The sequence below is a fragment of the Crotalus tigris genome, unplaced genomic scaffold (genome assembly GCF_016545835.1).
Source record: "Crotalus tigris isolate CLP2741 ecotype Arizona unplaced genomic scaffold, ASM1654583v1 scf7180000018301.7375997, whole genome shotgun sequence".
In the NCBI taxonomy this organism is placed as follows: Eukaryota; Metazoa; Chordata; class Lepidosauria; order Squamata; family Viperidae; genus Crotalus; species Crotalus tigris.
In genome coordinates, this window is record NW_024096931.1 from 6,705,369 (window position 1) to 6,719,622 (window position 14,254).

Genomic DNA, 14,254 nt, shown 5'->3' on the forward strand with positions numbered 1-14,254 from the left:
CACTACTACTGCCACCACCATCACTATCACCACCACCACGACCACACCATCACCATCATCCCTGTCACCACCCCCATTCTCCTCATCAGTACTATTGCCGCCGCCATCATGGCTATCACCATCATCACCCTCTCCACTATCACCATCGCTCGGTAGATATGGGAGAGAGGTCCATAACCTCGTCAACCTGGAGAGAGCTGTGGCTTGGTCTCCGTCCAGTCCAGTCCAGTCCAATCCATATCAGTCTTCGTAGCACCTGCATGATCTCTAACACTGATAGTTTGCAGGCTTGGGGCAAAGGAGCATTGCCTTGGGTGTGTTGTTTAACCAGAGTGAAGTCTGATCCCTTAAACATCAAGTTCATGTTGACTTTTCATTGCCATATAAGTAGCCCAGACAATCTGTCCCCAACCTGTCCTTTCAAGGGTTCCAGATGGTGCCCTCGTCACTGCTGTGAGTTCATCCACTTTACTGCTGATCATCTCATCTTCTCTTTTCTTTCACCTTACATGCTTAATACATCTGTATTCATCTGCAATTGTCCCTAATTCATTTTGGCGGGATGATAAAGTCTGGGATTAAAAACACATGCATGGGCCTCTCCCTTGCTACCTTCTAAGCTCCATGCCCTCAGTTGACTTCTTGGCTTTCCTCCCTAGGCTGTCCCTGTGATGACCATTTTGTGAATGAATGAGTTCTCTTAGCCTGGCAATTGTAGCCCCGTCACCTGCTTCTAAAATTCCAAATTCTCTCGGCTGGGGACTCCTGGACCGCAAAGGCCAGCTTCAACCATTGAAGATCGTGTGTGTGTCTGTGTGTCTGTGTGTGTGTGATTTGGTCTAGTACAGAGCTAAGGTAGTATTCCAGCCTTGGCAACATTAAGACCTATGGACTTCAACTCCCTGAATTCTCCAGTCAGACACACATAGCTGGTTGGGGTATTCTGGGAATCGAAGTCCTCAAAAGTTACCAAGGTTGGACATCCCTGGTCTAATACATCTCTCCCAGCCCAATCTACCTGATGGGTTTATTGTGGTTGTGGAAAACAAACAAACAAACTGGAAGAGAGAGAACTCTGCCTACCTTCTCAAATTCTTGGAGAGAAAAAAATGGAATATAAATAGAATGAATATTTCCCTGAAAATTGAATTCTAAATATAAATGCGGGCAATATTTGGATATAATTCATTCCTAGATAACATCTTTGGGAAAGAAAGGTGTGGTTCCTAAATGTTCTCTCCCTTTCTCTCTCTCAATCTCTCTCTCTCTCCTCTCTTTCTCTCTCCCTCTCTTTTTCTCTCCCTCTTTCTCCTCTCTCTTTCTCTCTCTCTCTCTCTCTCCCTCTTTCTCTCCCTCTGCCCCCCTCAAAATCTCTGCAACTGCAATCTTCCCATATATGTGTGTGTGTGACAGAGCCTTTATAGGACCAACTGGATCTGACCTTTGCCTGCCTGGGTTTTCCCACGGGAAAGTTTCGTGTCTTCTTTATAGCACAGATGAAGAGAATCCTGGGCTCCATGGCAACAGATGATTATCCAGGGAGACCTTGTCTGCTCGTAGGCTAGCCTGCCAGCCAGCAGTTGCCAAAAGGACTTCCTCATAATTTTTGCAAACATCACAGAGAGAGAAACCCCTGCTGCTCATGGTGAATAATTGCCTGTTTGCTCTCGCCACCGTCCCACCCGCCAAAATCTTGTCTCAGATCAGTTATTTTGAGGGAGGATGGGGCAGGGCAAGGAGGAAGAATATTTTCATGCTTCAAAATCCAGCCAAACTATTCACAAAGTAAAAAAAAAAAATGTTTTTGTCTATTATAGCTTCCTCAAAGCTCCCTGCCTCACCTGATCATCATTTAGGTGTTTTGTTTTGTTTTACTTGAAATTAAGCAAAAATCGAAAAAAAAAAAAGAAAGCCATTCTCCTGCAAAGCAAGAATCCAGCCTCAGCTCTGTACGGCTCTGGGTTCAGAATCAGAATAACAGAGTTGGAAGGGACATTGTAGATCATCTAGTCCAGTGGTTCTCCACCTGTGGGTCGGGACCCCATTTGGGGTCGAACGACCATTTCACGGGGGTCGCCAAACAACGCAGTCCGCCATTTTTTTTCCGTTTTCCTTAGCTGTGCTACTCCCTTTTATTCTGTTGGCTTTTGAAAGCCAATAGAATAGACTCTCTTGAATAGAGTCTAATTCTATTGGCTTTCCAAAGCCAATAGGAATTGTCCAGGCTGTCTCTGCCCTGCTGAGCCCGCCAAAAGTCCCATTCTGCAAACGGTGCTGCACCAGTTGAGTAGTCCTTGACTTACGACCGGTTGAGTAGTCCTCGACTTACGACCGGTTGGGGGTCGCGGCATTAAAAAGGTTGAGAACCACTGATCTAGTCCAACCCCCTGCCCAAGAAGACCAGTCATTTCTGACAGGTTCCCCCAAGAATCTGAAAGAATTCCTAGAAATGTGAATGGCTGCTTCTGGGTGTGCCTGCTTCTCTCCCCCACCACCCCACCATCCCCAAAAAGCAGATTAACATTCTAAGATTAGGAGTGGGGGGGGGGGAACATCCTTTGTCTTTAGATACGGGGAAGTTTTGCGACTGGCCACCTCCTCCCTTCTCATTTTATGGGAATGCTTTTCTCCAAGATCTCAATTTCTTCTCCCACCACAACCCAGTCTTCTGCTTTTGAGATCTTTTCATTAGAACCATAGATTCACAGGGCTGGAAGGAGGTCTTCTAATCCAGCCCCTTGCTCAAGCAGGAGACGCTGTAACATTCTGGACCAGTGGCTGTCCAATCTCTTCTTGAAAATCTCCAGCGATGGAGCACCCACAACTTCTGGAGGCAAGCTGTTCCGTTGGCTAATTATTCTCCCTATCAGACAATCCCTCCTTCTTTCCCAGGTTGGATCTTCTTCTAACAAGCTTCCACTCCTTGCTTGTTGTCTTGCCCTCAGGCGTTAGGGAGAACAAATGGTGCCCTCTTCCCTGTGACAGCCGTTCAAGTACTGGAAGACAGCTACCATGTCATCCTTAATCAGAATAGAGCTGGAAGGGACCTTGGAGGTCTTCTAGTCCAGCCCCCTGCTCAAGCAGGAGGACCTATACCATCTCAGACAAGTGACTGTCTAGTCTCTTCTTAAAAATCTCCAGTGATGGGGCGCCCACGATTTCTGGTGGCAAGCTGTTCCACTGGTTAATTGCCCTCACTGTTAGGAAGTTTCTCCTTAATTCCAGGTTGCTTCTCTCTTTGATCAGTTTCCAACCATTCTCTCTTGTCCTGCCCTCTGGTGTTTTGGAGAATAACGTGACCCCTCTTCTTTGTGGCAGCCCCTCAAATATTGGAATGCTGCTATCATGTCTCCCCTGTTTCTTCTTTTCTTTAGACTAGCCAAACCCAAGTCCTGCAGCCGTTCTTCCTATGTTTTAGTCTCCAGGCCTTTAATCATCTTAGTTGCTCTTCTTTGCACTTTTTCCAGAGTCTCAACATCTGTTTTGTAATGTGTTGGCCAAAACTGGATGCAGTATTCCAGGTGTGGCCTTACCTAAGGCTTTATAAAGCGAGACTAACACTTCCCGTGATTTTGATTCTGTGCCTCTGTTTATACAACCAATCCTTTTATACTACGCTTCTCTTCGTTAAGCTAGACATACCTAGTTCCGTTAGCCATTCATTGCATGCTTTAGCCTCTAGACCCCTGATCCTCTTTATTGCTCTTCTCTGCACTCTTTCCAGGGCCTCAGCATCTTTTTTATATTCTGCTGACCAGAAACTGGATGTGGCCTTTCGAGCGTAGCCTCACTAATGCAGTAATTAAAAAGTGGATTTTTAAAAAACTAAACTGATACCCAGTCCTCCAAATATTTTTCAGTTCTTCTCTTGTCACCCAGCTGCCTTCTTCTTTTTGGGGTGGTGGGGATAAAGTAGCGGTGTGTGGTCACCAGCAGAGCGTATCCATAGCAATGGCTTGAGCATTGTTGCTGCTATTTGTATTGCCTTCCCTGTCCTGCTGTAGTTTAACTTAGATAAATTAAACTTTAGCCCCTATTGTCTCCCCAGCTGGCAGGATGATGGAACTGGTAGTTCAGAAGAGCAATAAAGAGCAGTAATCTCATAAAATGGGGCCAAACTTACTTAGCAAATTTCTTACTTAACCCCATAAATTTTGGTCACAGTTGTGGTGATATGTTGAGGACCACCTATATAGGTTTATTGCAAGCTTCAGTTCTCTACAAGAATTTGAGCTACCGGTCAAAGCGAGTTGGCGGTAGATAAGAGCCCTTGCAGACCCACCACGCAATCTGGATCCATTAAAGTGTGATTATTCTATTTGGTTTGTAAGGCATACGTCAATCCAATACAGAGGCCTCTGCCCTATATCAGTGGAGATGGAAAGTTCCCCATTGTTGTGATTGTGGTGCTGATATGCAAAAAGAGCCAATGGAATTCAGGGTGGGCTGGGCTTAGATCTCTTGTTGGCGCAAAGGGACTCAAGACTGATGGCACATTTGACCCCTTCCTCCAGCTTAGCCTGGTCATCTACATGGATGGATGGAGGAATAGGCAGGAAGATAAGGCAGGATAGGATAGGATAGGATAGGATAGGATAGGATAGGATAGGATAGGATAGGATAGGATAGGATAGGATAGGATAGGATAAGGCAAGGCAGGGCAGGGCAGGGCAGGGCAAGATGATAAGATAAGGTAAGATAAGATAAGATTAAGATAAGATAAGGTAAGAAGATGATAAGATAAGATAAGATAAGATAAGATAAGATAAGATAAGATAAGATAAGGGGGGGAATACCTTTAGGAAGAAAACTAAGCTTTTACTCCAGGAATTTTCAGTCCTTCCAGAAACAATACAGTCAAGACATCATTTTACCAGCTTGTTATCTTGTTGTAAGAGATGCTATAATGGAATAACGTCTGTGGATTTTTTGTACAGGAGCTGAGATCCTCTGCACCCTATTGTTAATCAAACCTGGCCTGTGGTCCCAGAACTTAGCTCGGTACCTCCGTAAATTGGATCGGGAGAAATTCAGTTTAGTTGGCATGAAACACACAAACCTCAGATCGGAAGTGGTCCAGATCTTAATGCCATCCAAGACTGAGCAGGTTTGTGGAAGCCGTTTCTCAGCTCCGTAGCTTTCTCCTCTGCTCTTACTTCTGATGCGAATTCATCCAAGGGGTCAGGATGTTGGGTCACTGCCCCAGTGGTGCTTTTCCAAAAGGCAGCTGGACTTTCTTGGGATTTTATTCCCTTGAAAACGTTTAAACTTCTCATCCGAGAAGCTTCTTCAAGTTCTTGCATAAGAATAAAAAAAAGATTTTTTTTCAAGGGAAAAAAAAAAACTAAGGAAGTCTCCTTGCCTTTTGGAAAAGCTCCTTTGGGACAACTCTAACCTGGATGATTGAGAATTTCCATAATCATGTTGGCTCCTTGTTTTGTTTGCTATCTTTGGTCACTTTTAATACCCATCAATCCAGTCTTAACCAGCACCTAGAGGAGGGGTAGGCAACCTTGGCTCTTTTATGACTCATGGACTTCAACTCCCAGAATTCCTGAGCCAGCCATGTTGAGGGGAAAGGGAGAGGTTTTCAAGCTGAGCCATGCTGGCTCAGGAATTCTGGGAGTTGAAGTCCACGAGTTATTAGTCCATAAGTCCTGTTTTTAAGTTTTATTTAATTCCAGTTATCATATTCCAATTTAGCCTTTTTAATCACTATTTATAATTCGGATAGGCTTAGTTTCCCTCATTTCATTATAAACTAATTCTCGTAACTAAAATACAAATATTATTCCAAAATTTAAATTCTTTCTTTATTCACCAATATATTCTGTTTTCGGCTTTCTAATCTTATTAAAGTGCTTCTGCTTCCAGGTTGCAAATCAATGGCTATGTTTAAATTCTGAAATTAGCCCAGATAGGCCTGCAGTGCTTATGAATCTGAACCCCCCCCCCCAACCACACAACTTTATAAAGTGCAGCTTTCGGTCTGGAACCAGCTGATCTAATGAGTGCTTTCAGATCTTATTAGCCGGAGGGACTTTTCATATTTTACAATTCCCCGAATGACGGTTTAAGTTCTGGGAAAAGAAATTTCATGCATATTTTAATCAGAACTGGGAAAATCCCAGGCAACTTGCCACGCTGGCTCTTAAAAATGAGATGCTGTTACCTAATAACCTGACTTAAAATGGAGAAGTGCGCAAGAGGAACCTTTGCAATTAGGCCAGTCCTTGGAGAGTTAAAGTATTTGTTGCTGATGGCTGGTTTATTTTGTTAGTCTCTGGATTCTAGGCGGCTGTCCTTCGTAAATTGGCAATTGTATATACAGGTAGTCCTCGAGTTACGAGGACACAATGGAGCCCAAAGTTTCTGTGGCTAAGTGAGACATTTGTTAAGTGAATTTTGCCCTGTTTGACAAGAATATCCACCCTGTTCAAGCACGGCTTTGTTTATCCTCTCTTCGACTAATTTTCTTCTTTATATATTTTTAATCTCCACCCTTAGGTGCCTGGAAGTCCTCCAAGGCTAGATTAATGAAGTCACACTGGGAGGTCACGTGATCCCCTTTTTCAACCTTCAGACGAGCAAAAAAGTCAATAGGGGAAGCCAGATTCACTCAACAATCGTGTTAACAACTTAACAACTGCACTGATTCACTTAACAGCTGTGGCAAGAAAGGTCACACAATGGAGCAAATCTCACTTAACAAATGTTTCGCTGAGCAACAGAAAGGTTGGGCTCCCCTGTGGCAACTGTACCTTAATGAAATAATGCATCAGTGTGATTTCCTTGATCTAGCAGTGGAGGGCTCCCAGGCCCCTGAAGGTGGAGATTAGAAATATATAAAGAAGAAGAAATTAGTCTGGCAGAGGATAAATGGAGCCGTGCTTGAACAGGGTGGATATTCTCCCGTGCCCAAAGTTACAGAGTCTTCCCCAATGTAAACACAAATGTTTTGAGCTGTGTGATAACAACAACAGCAATACAAATGATGCCAAACAGATGCTGGCAGTCACATGAATAATCTTGTAAATTTCTTCCAAGAACAGATTGATATCCCAGATTTCTCTCGAAACCGTGAATGTGAAATACAGAAAACAGCAAGGCTCAATGAAAATTTAATATTTGTTTGTGTCACAAATGTAAAGCTCTGGGAATCGGTGTAGGATTCCTTTGACTCTCCCCAGAGCTTGCTTGCTTGCTTTCTTTTTCTTTCTTTCTTTCTTTCTTTCTTTCTTTCTTTCTTTCTTTCTTTCTTTCTTTCTTTCTTTCTTTCTTTCTTTCTTTCCTTCCTTCCTTCCTTCCTTCCTTCCTTCCTTCCTTCCTTCCTTCTTTTATTTTATTATTTTATTTTATTATTTTTTATTTTATTTTATTATTTTATTTTATTATTTTTAAATGTATATGCTGCCCATCTCACTATTGAAGGACTCTGGGCAACTCGGAGTTAAATGGATCTTGAGTTCTGCAGATGTTGCTGAAGGTGTAGCTTCCAGAGGAAGCCCTTGCTGGCATGGATAGTAATCAAGCATGTTTGAGAATTGGAGATGCCTTTTTGATTAATTAGGTCAGAAATTGTCAAGGTAGAACCCACCATAATGGTTGGATTCACAAACTGCACTAAGTCATAATGTCAGTTACTCCATTTGTTTGGAATGTTGTGCAAACCTAACCATTGTGGTTTGTTTTCTACACTGCAGTTTGGGAAGAGGTATGCAATGACAAGTAAGCCTAATTGGTTAACTGCTACTGCCCATCTTCCTCCAACGGTATCTTGTTGGTAAGCATTAAGGGCAATAGAAAGTTAAATAAACTTGCTGGTAAACCACTCACTTAGGTGAGATGGGCCGTGTAGAAATTTGATCAATAAATAAAATAAATAAATAGAACGATAAATAAACAGCTCTGAGTAGGACACCCTCCTAGTTTCCTAAATCTATACTGAAGATCATAGCATAGAGTCAGGCTGTGAATACTCCATGTTCTAAAAAAGATGCTAAATGGATTGCAGTTTTGATCCCACGTTTTTCATCAATGCAGAAAAGGGGTTCTATGCACCCCCCCTCCCAAGATGTTGTCAAACTCCAATTCTCAAACATGCTTGATTACTATCCATGCCGGCAAGGGCTGCCTCTGGAAGCTACACCTTCAGCAACATCTGGAGACCTCAGGGTCAGTCACCAAGAGACTGTGAGTTCTAGTCCCACCTTAGCCATGAAAACCAACAGGGTGACTTGGAGACAATCCTCAGGAGACCATGAGTTCTAGTGCCTGCTTTAACCCTGAAAGCCAGCTGGGTGACCTTGGGCCAGTCACATTCTCTCAGCCCAACCCACCTCCCAGCGTTGTGGAACAATAAGAGGAGGAAAACGTGTTTTGGAGATGTCCGCCATCTTGGGTTGTTTGTAAAAATAGTAAAACAGGGATAAAAATAAGGTGACCAACTTTTTTACAATGAGAAGGAGGACAGAAATAAATTGAAGTAAGTCTAATGCATGCGTGCGTGCCGTGTCGTGTTTCGGTAAGAAGTAAACAAAGCCACTTGCGTGCGGCGCACCCTTGTGCGCAACGCACTCTTTCAAAACAATTCTCCTGTGCGGAGCGCATGCATCTCATAATCACGTCTCACCGCACTGTACCGAGCCTTGACGAATTGTCATGTCAAATACAAATATGTCACATCACACGTAACGGATCGGATCGGCATCGATCAAATACGGAGATTTACAGATTAGTCTTCAAATATCGAAAAGGAGGACATGTAGGAGGACACTTTTCGAGAGAGGACAGAACTTACAAAAGGAGGACTGTCCTCCCTAAAGGAGGACGGTTGGTCACTTTAAAATAAAAACAACTCCCCCCCCCCATCCCTTTTTTCCCAGAGCCCTGCTGACCTGGAAGCTCACTCCAGCTACCTCACTTCAGGATCCTCTCTGGTGCTGTGTCTTCAGAGAGAAAACGCAGTGAAGAAACTTCTGGATTTACTAGGACCCGAAGATCCCAAAGAAGCTCAGGCTATTAACCAGTTCTTCTGGAGAGCTCTGCACGGACACAGTCCCATCCAAAATGGCTTTTACGGTGAGTCTCAAAGTGGTCAGAACCATTTTCCCCCCTCTTTTTTCAGAACAAGCACAGTGCTAGATTTCTAAGCCAAGATTCTAGCTTTGGAGATTTTTGTGGCACTAACTTTGCCATCCCCCGAGAAATTAATTGATTGATTGATTAATTAATCGATAAAAGTTTAAGCTTTGAATTGTTTCTCTCTCTCTCTCTCTCTCTCTCTCTCTCTCTCTCTCTCTCTCTCTCTCCGGACACTGCATGCAGTCCTTGACTTAACAACCACAGTCAAGTCCGAGATTTCTGTTACTGAGCAAAGCAGTTGAGCGAGTTTCACCCCCATTTTATAACCTGTTTACCACGGCTGTTCAACGAATCGTGGCCTCTCCCATTGACTTTGCTTGTCATAAGCTACAAATGGGGATCACAGGACCCTGGGACAGTGCAACCGTCATAAAACAACCGGCCTCCAGAAGCTGTGAATGCTCCATCACTGGAGGCTTTTAAGAAAAGACTGCACAGCCATTTGATCTGAAATGATAGGGTTTCCTGCCTGAGCAGGGGGTTGGGCTAGAAGACCTCCAAGATCCCTTCCAACTCTATTGTTGTGGTGGTGGTTAAATACATGCCAGGTGCCAAGCACCTGAATTTTGACCATATGCAGCGGTCATAAGTGTGAAAAACAGTCATAAATCCCTTTTTTCAGTGCCATTGTAACTTTGAACTGTTGTAAGTAGAGGACTACATGTACTACAATCTCATGACCCTCTCAAATACTTTTGGGGGGGCTTTCTTTTGCATCTCCAAACCTTTAAAACATCAACTTTCAGTCCCCCATTGAGGCAAGAAGGATAAGGTATAGATACCGCTTGGGGTAACTTTCAACTACAGTACTCATAATCTACGATGATTGGCCCCGGTGTTGATTAGCTGGGAGCTGGAATCCACCAACATCTGGAAAGCTACGGGTTTGCCCCTTCCCGACGTTAAACCGTGAAAGTTTTCTGGTTGTCCTCCTTGAATGCCTTTATATCAAAACGCACGCTGTCCAAAATGGCTCTTTGACGTTGTGAAGACCCACCCGGTTTCATATTTCTTTCAAAAGGGCAACCATTGTGCTTGCCAAAAAGAGGAAGCCATTGATGTGGAACAGGGTTCCAGCAGACACATTACCCTGTCCCGAGTCCCATTCAATATCCCTGCAAATTGTTAATATGTCCCCGATAACGTAGAAATGAAGCCGCTCTCCTGACATCGAAGAGGGAGGCAGACCATGGTTTCAGATTGCCCTAATGGGCTCTGGAGCAGAGATGCAGCATCTCAGATGAACACCGAAAATGTTGAGCCTTTCCAAAGGCTGCTGCTGAAGTGCTATCTATCAATTATCAAGAGGAAAGGGATAATTACTAGGAGATCGAGTTAACTGTACTTAATTTGATTTAATTGAAATGGAATCGAAGAGAACCTTCCCTGAGCTCTGCCTGGGACGTTCTCTGCCTATTAGCCTGTCTCTGAATTACAGCCCAAATCGTCGGCATACTCTGGCTGTAAAATGGCAGATTTTCAGCAGGTCTGCAGGGTCCTGAATGACCCAAAGCCTTTGAGCGTACTTGTAAGTTAGGGGGTCTTCAAACTTGGCAACTTTTTAAGTCTTGTGGAGTTCAACTCCCAGAATTCCCCAGACAGCCAAATTTTTCCATTCTAGGTTGCTTCTCTCCTTGCTTAGTTTCCATCCGTTGCTTCTTGTCCAGCCTTCTGGTGCTTTGGAGAATAGGTTGACCTACGTCTTCTTTGTGGCAGCCCCTGAGATATTGGAACCCTGCTATCATGTCACCCCTGGTCCTGCTTTTCACTAGACTAAATGTACCCAATTCCTGCAACCCTTCTTCATATGTTGCTGTACTGGCTGTGTCTAGTTTAGTGAAAAGAAGGACTTGGGAGACTGATAACCATGTTCCAAGAGGAGTAAGCAGAGGTTGCAGCTGTAGAGTTCAGCAGCCAAAACCCAGGCTATCTCACTCCAAGGAAAGGACTGATGGAAGATTACTGGATTGGCTGCAAGCACCAACATAATTCCACGACTTTAGGGGTCTTCAAACTCGACCCTTTTATGACTTGTGGACTTCAATTCCCAGAATTCCTCAGCCAGGCACGTTGAAGTTGAAGTCCACAAGTCATAAAAGGGCCAGGTTTGAAGACCCCTGCACTACCTGATAACTTCCATCACATTCAGTACCAATCAATCAATCAGAATGGAGCTGAAAGGTCTTTGGGGGGTCTTCTAGACTCCAAGTCAAGCAGGAGACCCTATACCATTTGAGACAAATGGTTGTCCAGTCTCTTCTTAAAAACCTCCAGTGATGTAGGGACTTTGGCTTCCATATTGATCTGCAGACTTGGCAAGAATTATGGGAAAGAAATAGGAAAATCACCCTAGCCACTTCCTACAAGGAAAACCTCTACAAGATGTTTTGCAGATGGCATTTCCCACCCACAAGGTTAGCCAAAATGGGCCCAAATCTCTCGTCCATATGTTGGAAATGCAAAGTGGCAATAGGGACCTACTATCCTATGTGGTGGGAATGTCCTAAAGCCTGCGATTATTGGAACAAGACAAGAAAATGGTTGGAAGAAATATTAATGATGGAGACAGAGCCAAAACCAGAACTCTTTTTATTGGGCATAACTATTGAGAAATATGACAAAGGGATAGTCTATTTGATGCTACACATTCTGACTGCTGCTAGATTGGCATAGGCACAAAAATGGAAGAATAAAGAAACGCCCACAGAGGAAGAAATATTACATAAAATATTATCGTGTGCCGAAACGGACAGGCTCACAATGGAACTGAAGGACAAGAGTGGATTAGAATACTTCGAAATCTGGGACAAATTTTACTCTTGGTGGGAACAAAGGAGGTCTGTTCGGGTTACAGATTAGTGTATATAATTTTAGGTTAATAAATAGAGAAATGAATTAGGTATTGTGTAAAAAATATATACATGTACTTCTAGAGATAAAGAATTAAACGTAAGAAGAGAATCAATTTGTTAGAAATGTGTATACTGGAATGCCAAGTCATGTCCAATCTTTTCTTTTTTCTTTTTTAATTGTATTATAAATAAAAAACTTTTTTAAAAAAAAAAACCTCCAGTGATGAAGCACCCACAATTTCTGATAGCAAGCCGTTCCATCGGTTAATTGTTCTCACCGTTCATCGATACCTCCAGACTGAGGTTTGTGCACGTGCGACCCCCCCCCAGCCCCTTTGACTCTGGGACCCTTCTGATTTTCTAGCTTTCTGTAACTTGGCAGCAGAGAAGGAGCCAGACCGCCTTTCAGTTGTTACTCAGCTGCGAAGAAGAAGAAGAAGAAGAAGTCAGTGCCGGCACTGTGTTTTGTCAAATGCTTGGGCCAAATCATAACAGAGCCAAGTCAACACAGCACGGAGATAATGAAACCATTGCTCTGCATAATGGGCTTAAATGTTTGCTGTTCCACTGTAGAACAGGTGCCCTTTAAAGCAATTTCTTCAGGCATCTGTAAGCCATCAATCACTCTGGTGAAAAGAGCAGGAACAGAGACAATGTTTAATTCATAGTCTGATAGAATCATCTTTCTGCATTATCTCTCTCTCTCTCTCTCTCAATTTTTTTCCTTTTTTTTTTTTTAAGGCTCCGCGTCTTATTGTGCCGCTGTTCGTGACATTCGGCTGTTTTTTCCAGAAGGATTATGTGGCGCCACGTATTCAGATTTAGAGGAGAAAGAGGTAGGCACCTAGGCAGTTCTTCCCGACTCCTGAAGCAGTTTAACTGCCCGGGGTTCCACGTGGCCCCTTTTAATGACAACTGCTACAAGTCCACAACAAGGCAGACGGGAAGGGGAGACACGTAGCCGTGTACAAATAGAATTAACGTTGTTGTAGGAACAAGGGCACCCTCCCCAAATCCAGGGGGGGGAATATATTTCTACCCATCCATTTGACTTCATCTTTTGCTCTATTACAGTAATGGCGAACCTTTTAGATGCCTGGCTGAGGAATTCTGGGAGTTGAGGTACACAAGTCATAAAAGGGCCAAGTTGGAAGACCCCTGCTCTTTGGCGACTTTACGACCTGTGGGACTTCAACTCCCAGGATTCCTGAGCCAGCATAGAATTCTGGGAGTTGAAGTCCACAGGTCACAAAGGGGCCACAATTGCCCACCTCTGCCCTACAGCAACCTTACCTGACTTTTGTGCTTCCCCCAAATGTCTTGGGGTTGCCGTTCCCAGCCTTTGAAGCTTCTTTAGCTACTCAAAGGCTAGCTAAACTTTATACATTGTTAGGAATTATTGTCACGTCATCTGTTCCACTGGTCTTAAATGGCTGTCCGGAAGCCGTAGAGTCAGTGGGGCTTTCCTTCGTGAAATCAGAAGGGATGCAAGTTTGCCTCTCAAGGCCTGTGCGGCAAATTAAAATATCTCATAATGATGGGGCTTTTTAGAATTACTATATTTACATTAGCATAAATACTGGTTAGTCAGAAGGAAGCGCTGTCGCCAATAAGGCGTTCTGGCATCAGTCTTTCTCTTTCATTACGGTGAGTTCTTTGCATCATCCTGATCGTTGAATTAAGTCCTGACAGTTTTCTCTCTTTCTGTGCCCCCCAATATAAGCATTTCTCCTTTTCATTTCCTCCTCCAGGTTGGCCCTGTTACAGCTGACAGTGCAGCCCATTTTCTTGGGATCCACAAGAAACGCAGGCTTGTCAAGAGAGAAAACAAACCACAGTTCAGTTTACTGGGCCCAAAGCAGACACAAACTCTAGGTAAAAAGATGGTTAACTGGCTTATCGTTGCGGGTCTAAATTAGATATTGATTCACTGGGTAGCAAGGAAGGCAGAGGAAAGCACTGCAGCCTAAGTTGGTGCTAATTTCTAGAGGACAGCAGATTTGTTTGTAGGGGCACAACTCCACTTACCTACCAGCACGTGGCACCATCACATTTCCAGACTTCCATAATTCATCGTAAGTGTCACCTCTCACAGTGCAATTCTTCGCATCGCAGTTTGGTTTTTGTGTCGAGTTTGGTTTTGGCCTGAAAAACTCAGCTCCTATCATTACTTAAAGAAAGATCCAATCTGGAACTAAGGAGAGATTTCCTGACAGTGAGAACAATTAATCAGTGGAACGGTTTGCCTTCAGAAACTG

General features: G+C 43.6%; 1 protein-coding gene across 6 annotated transcripts in view; it reads left to right on the plus strand.

Annotated features, from left to right (window-relative positions):
• The window catches only part of DNAAF8 (dynein axonemal assembly factor 8), an 82,633-nt gene that overhangs the window by 56,426 nt on the left and 11,953 nt on the right, over positions 1-14,254 (plus strand). For all 6 annotated transcript variants that reach the window (XM_039349899.1, XM_039349900.1, XM_039349901.1 and 3 more), the window contains 4 exons: positions 4,938-5,107; positions 8,886-9,081; positions 12,738-12,832; positions 13,748-13,871. In XM_039349899.1, coding sequence (XP_039205833.1) covers positions 4,938-5,107; positions 8,886-9,081; positions 12,738-12,832; positions 13,748-13,871 — 585 coding nt within the window. The remainder of the gene's footprint in view (positions 1-4,937; positions 5,108-8,885; positions 9,082-12,737; positions 12,833-13,747; positions 13,872-14,254) is intronic.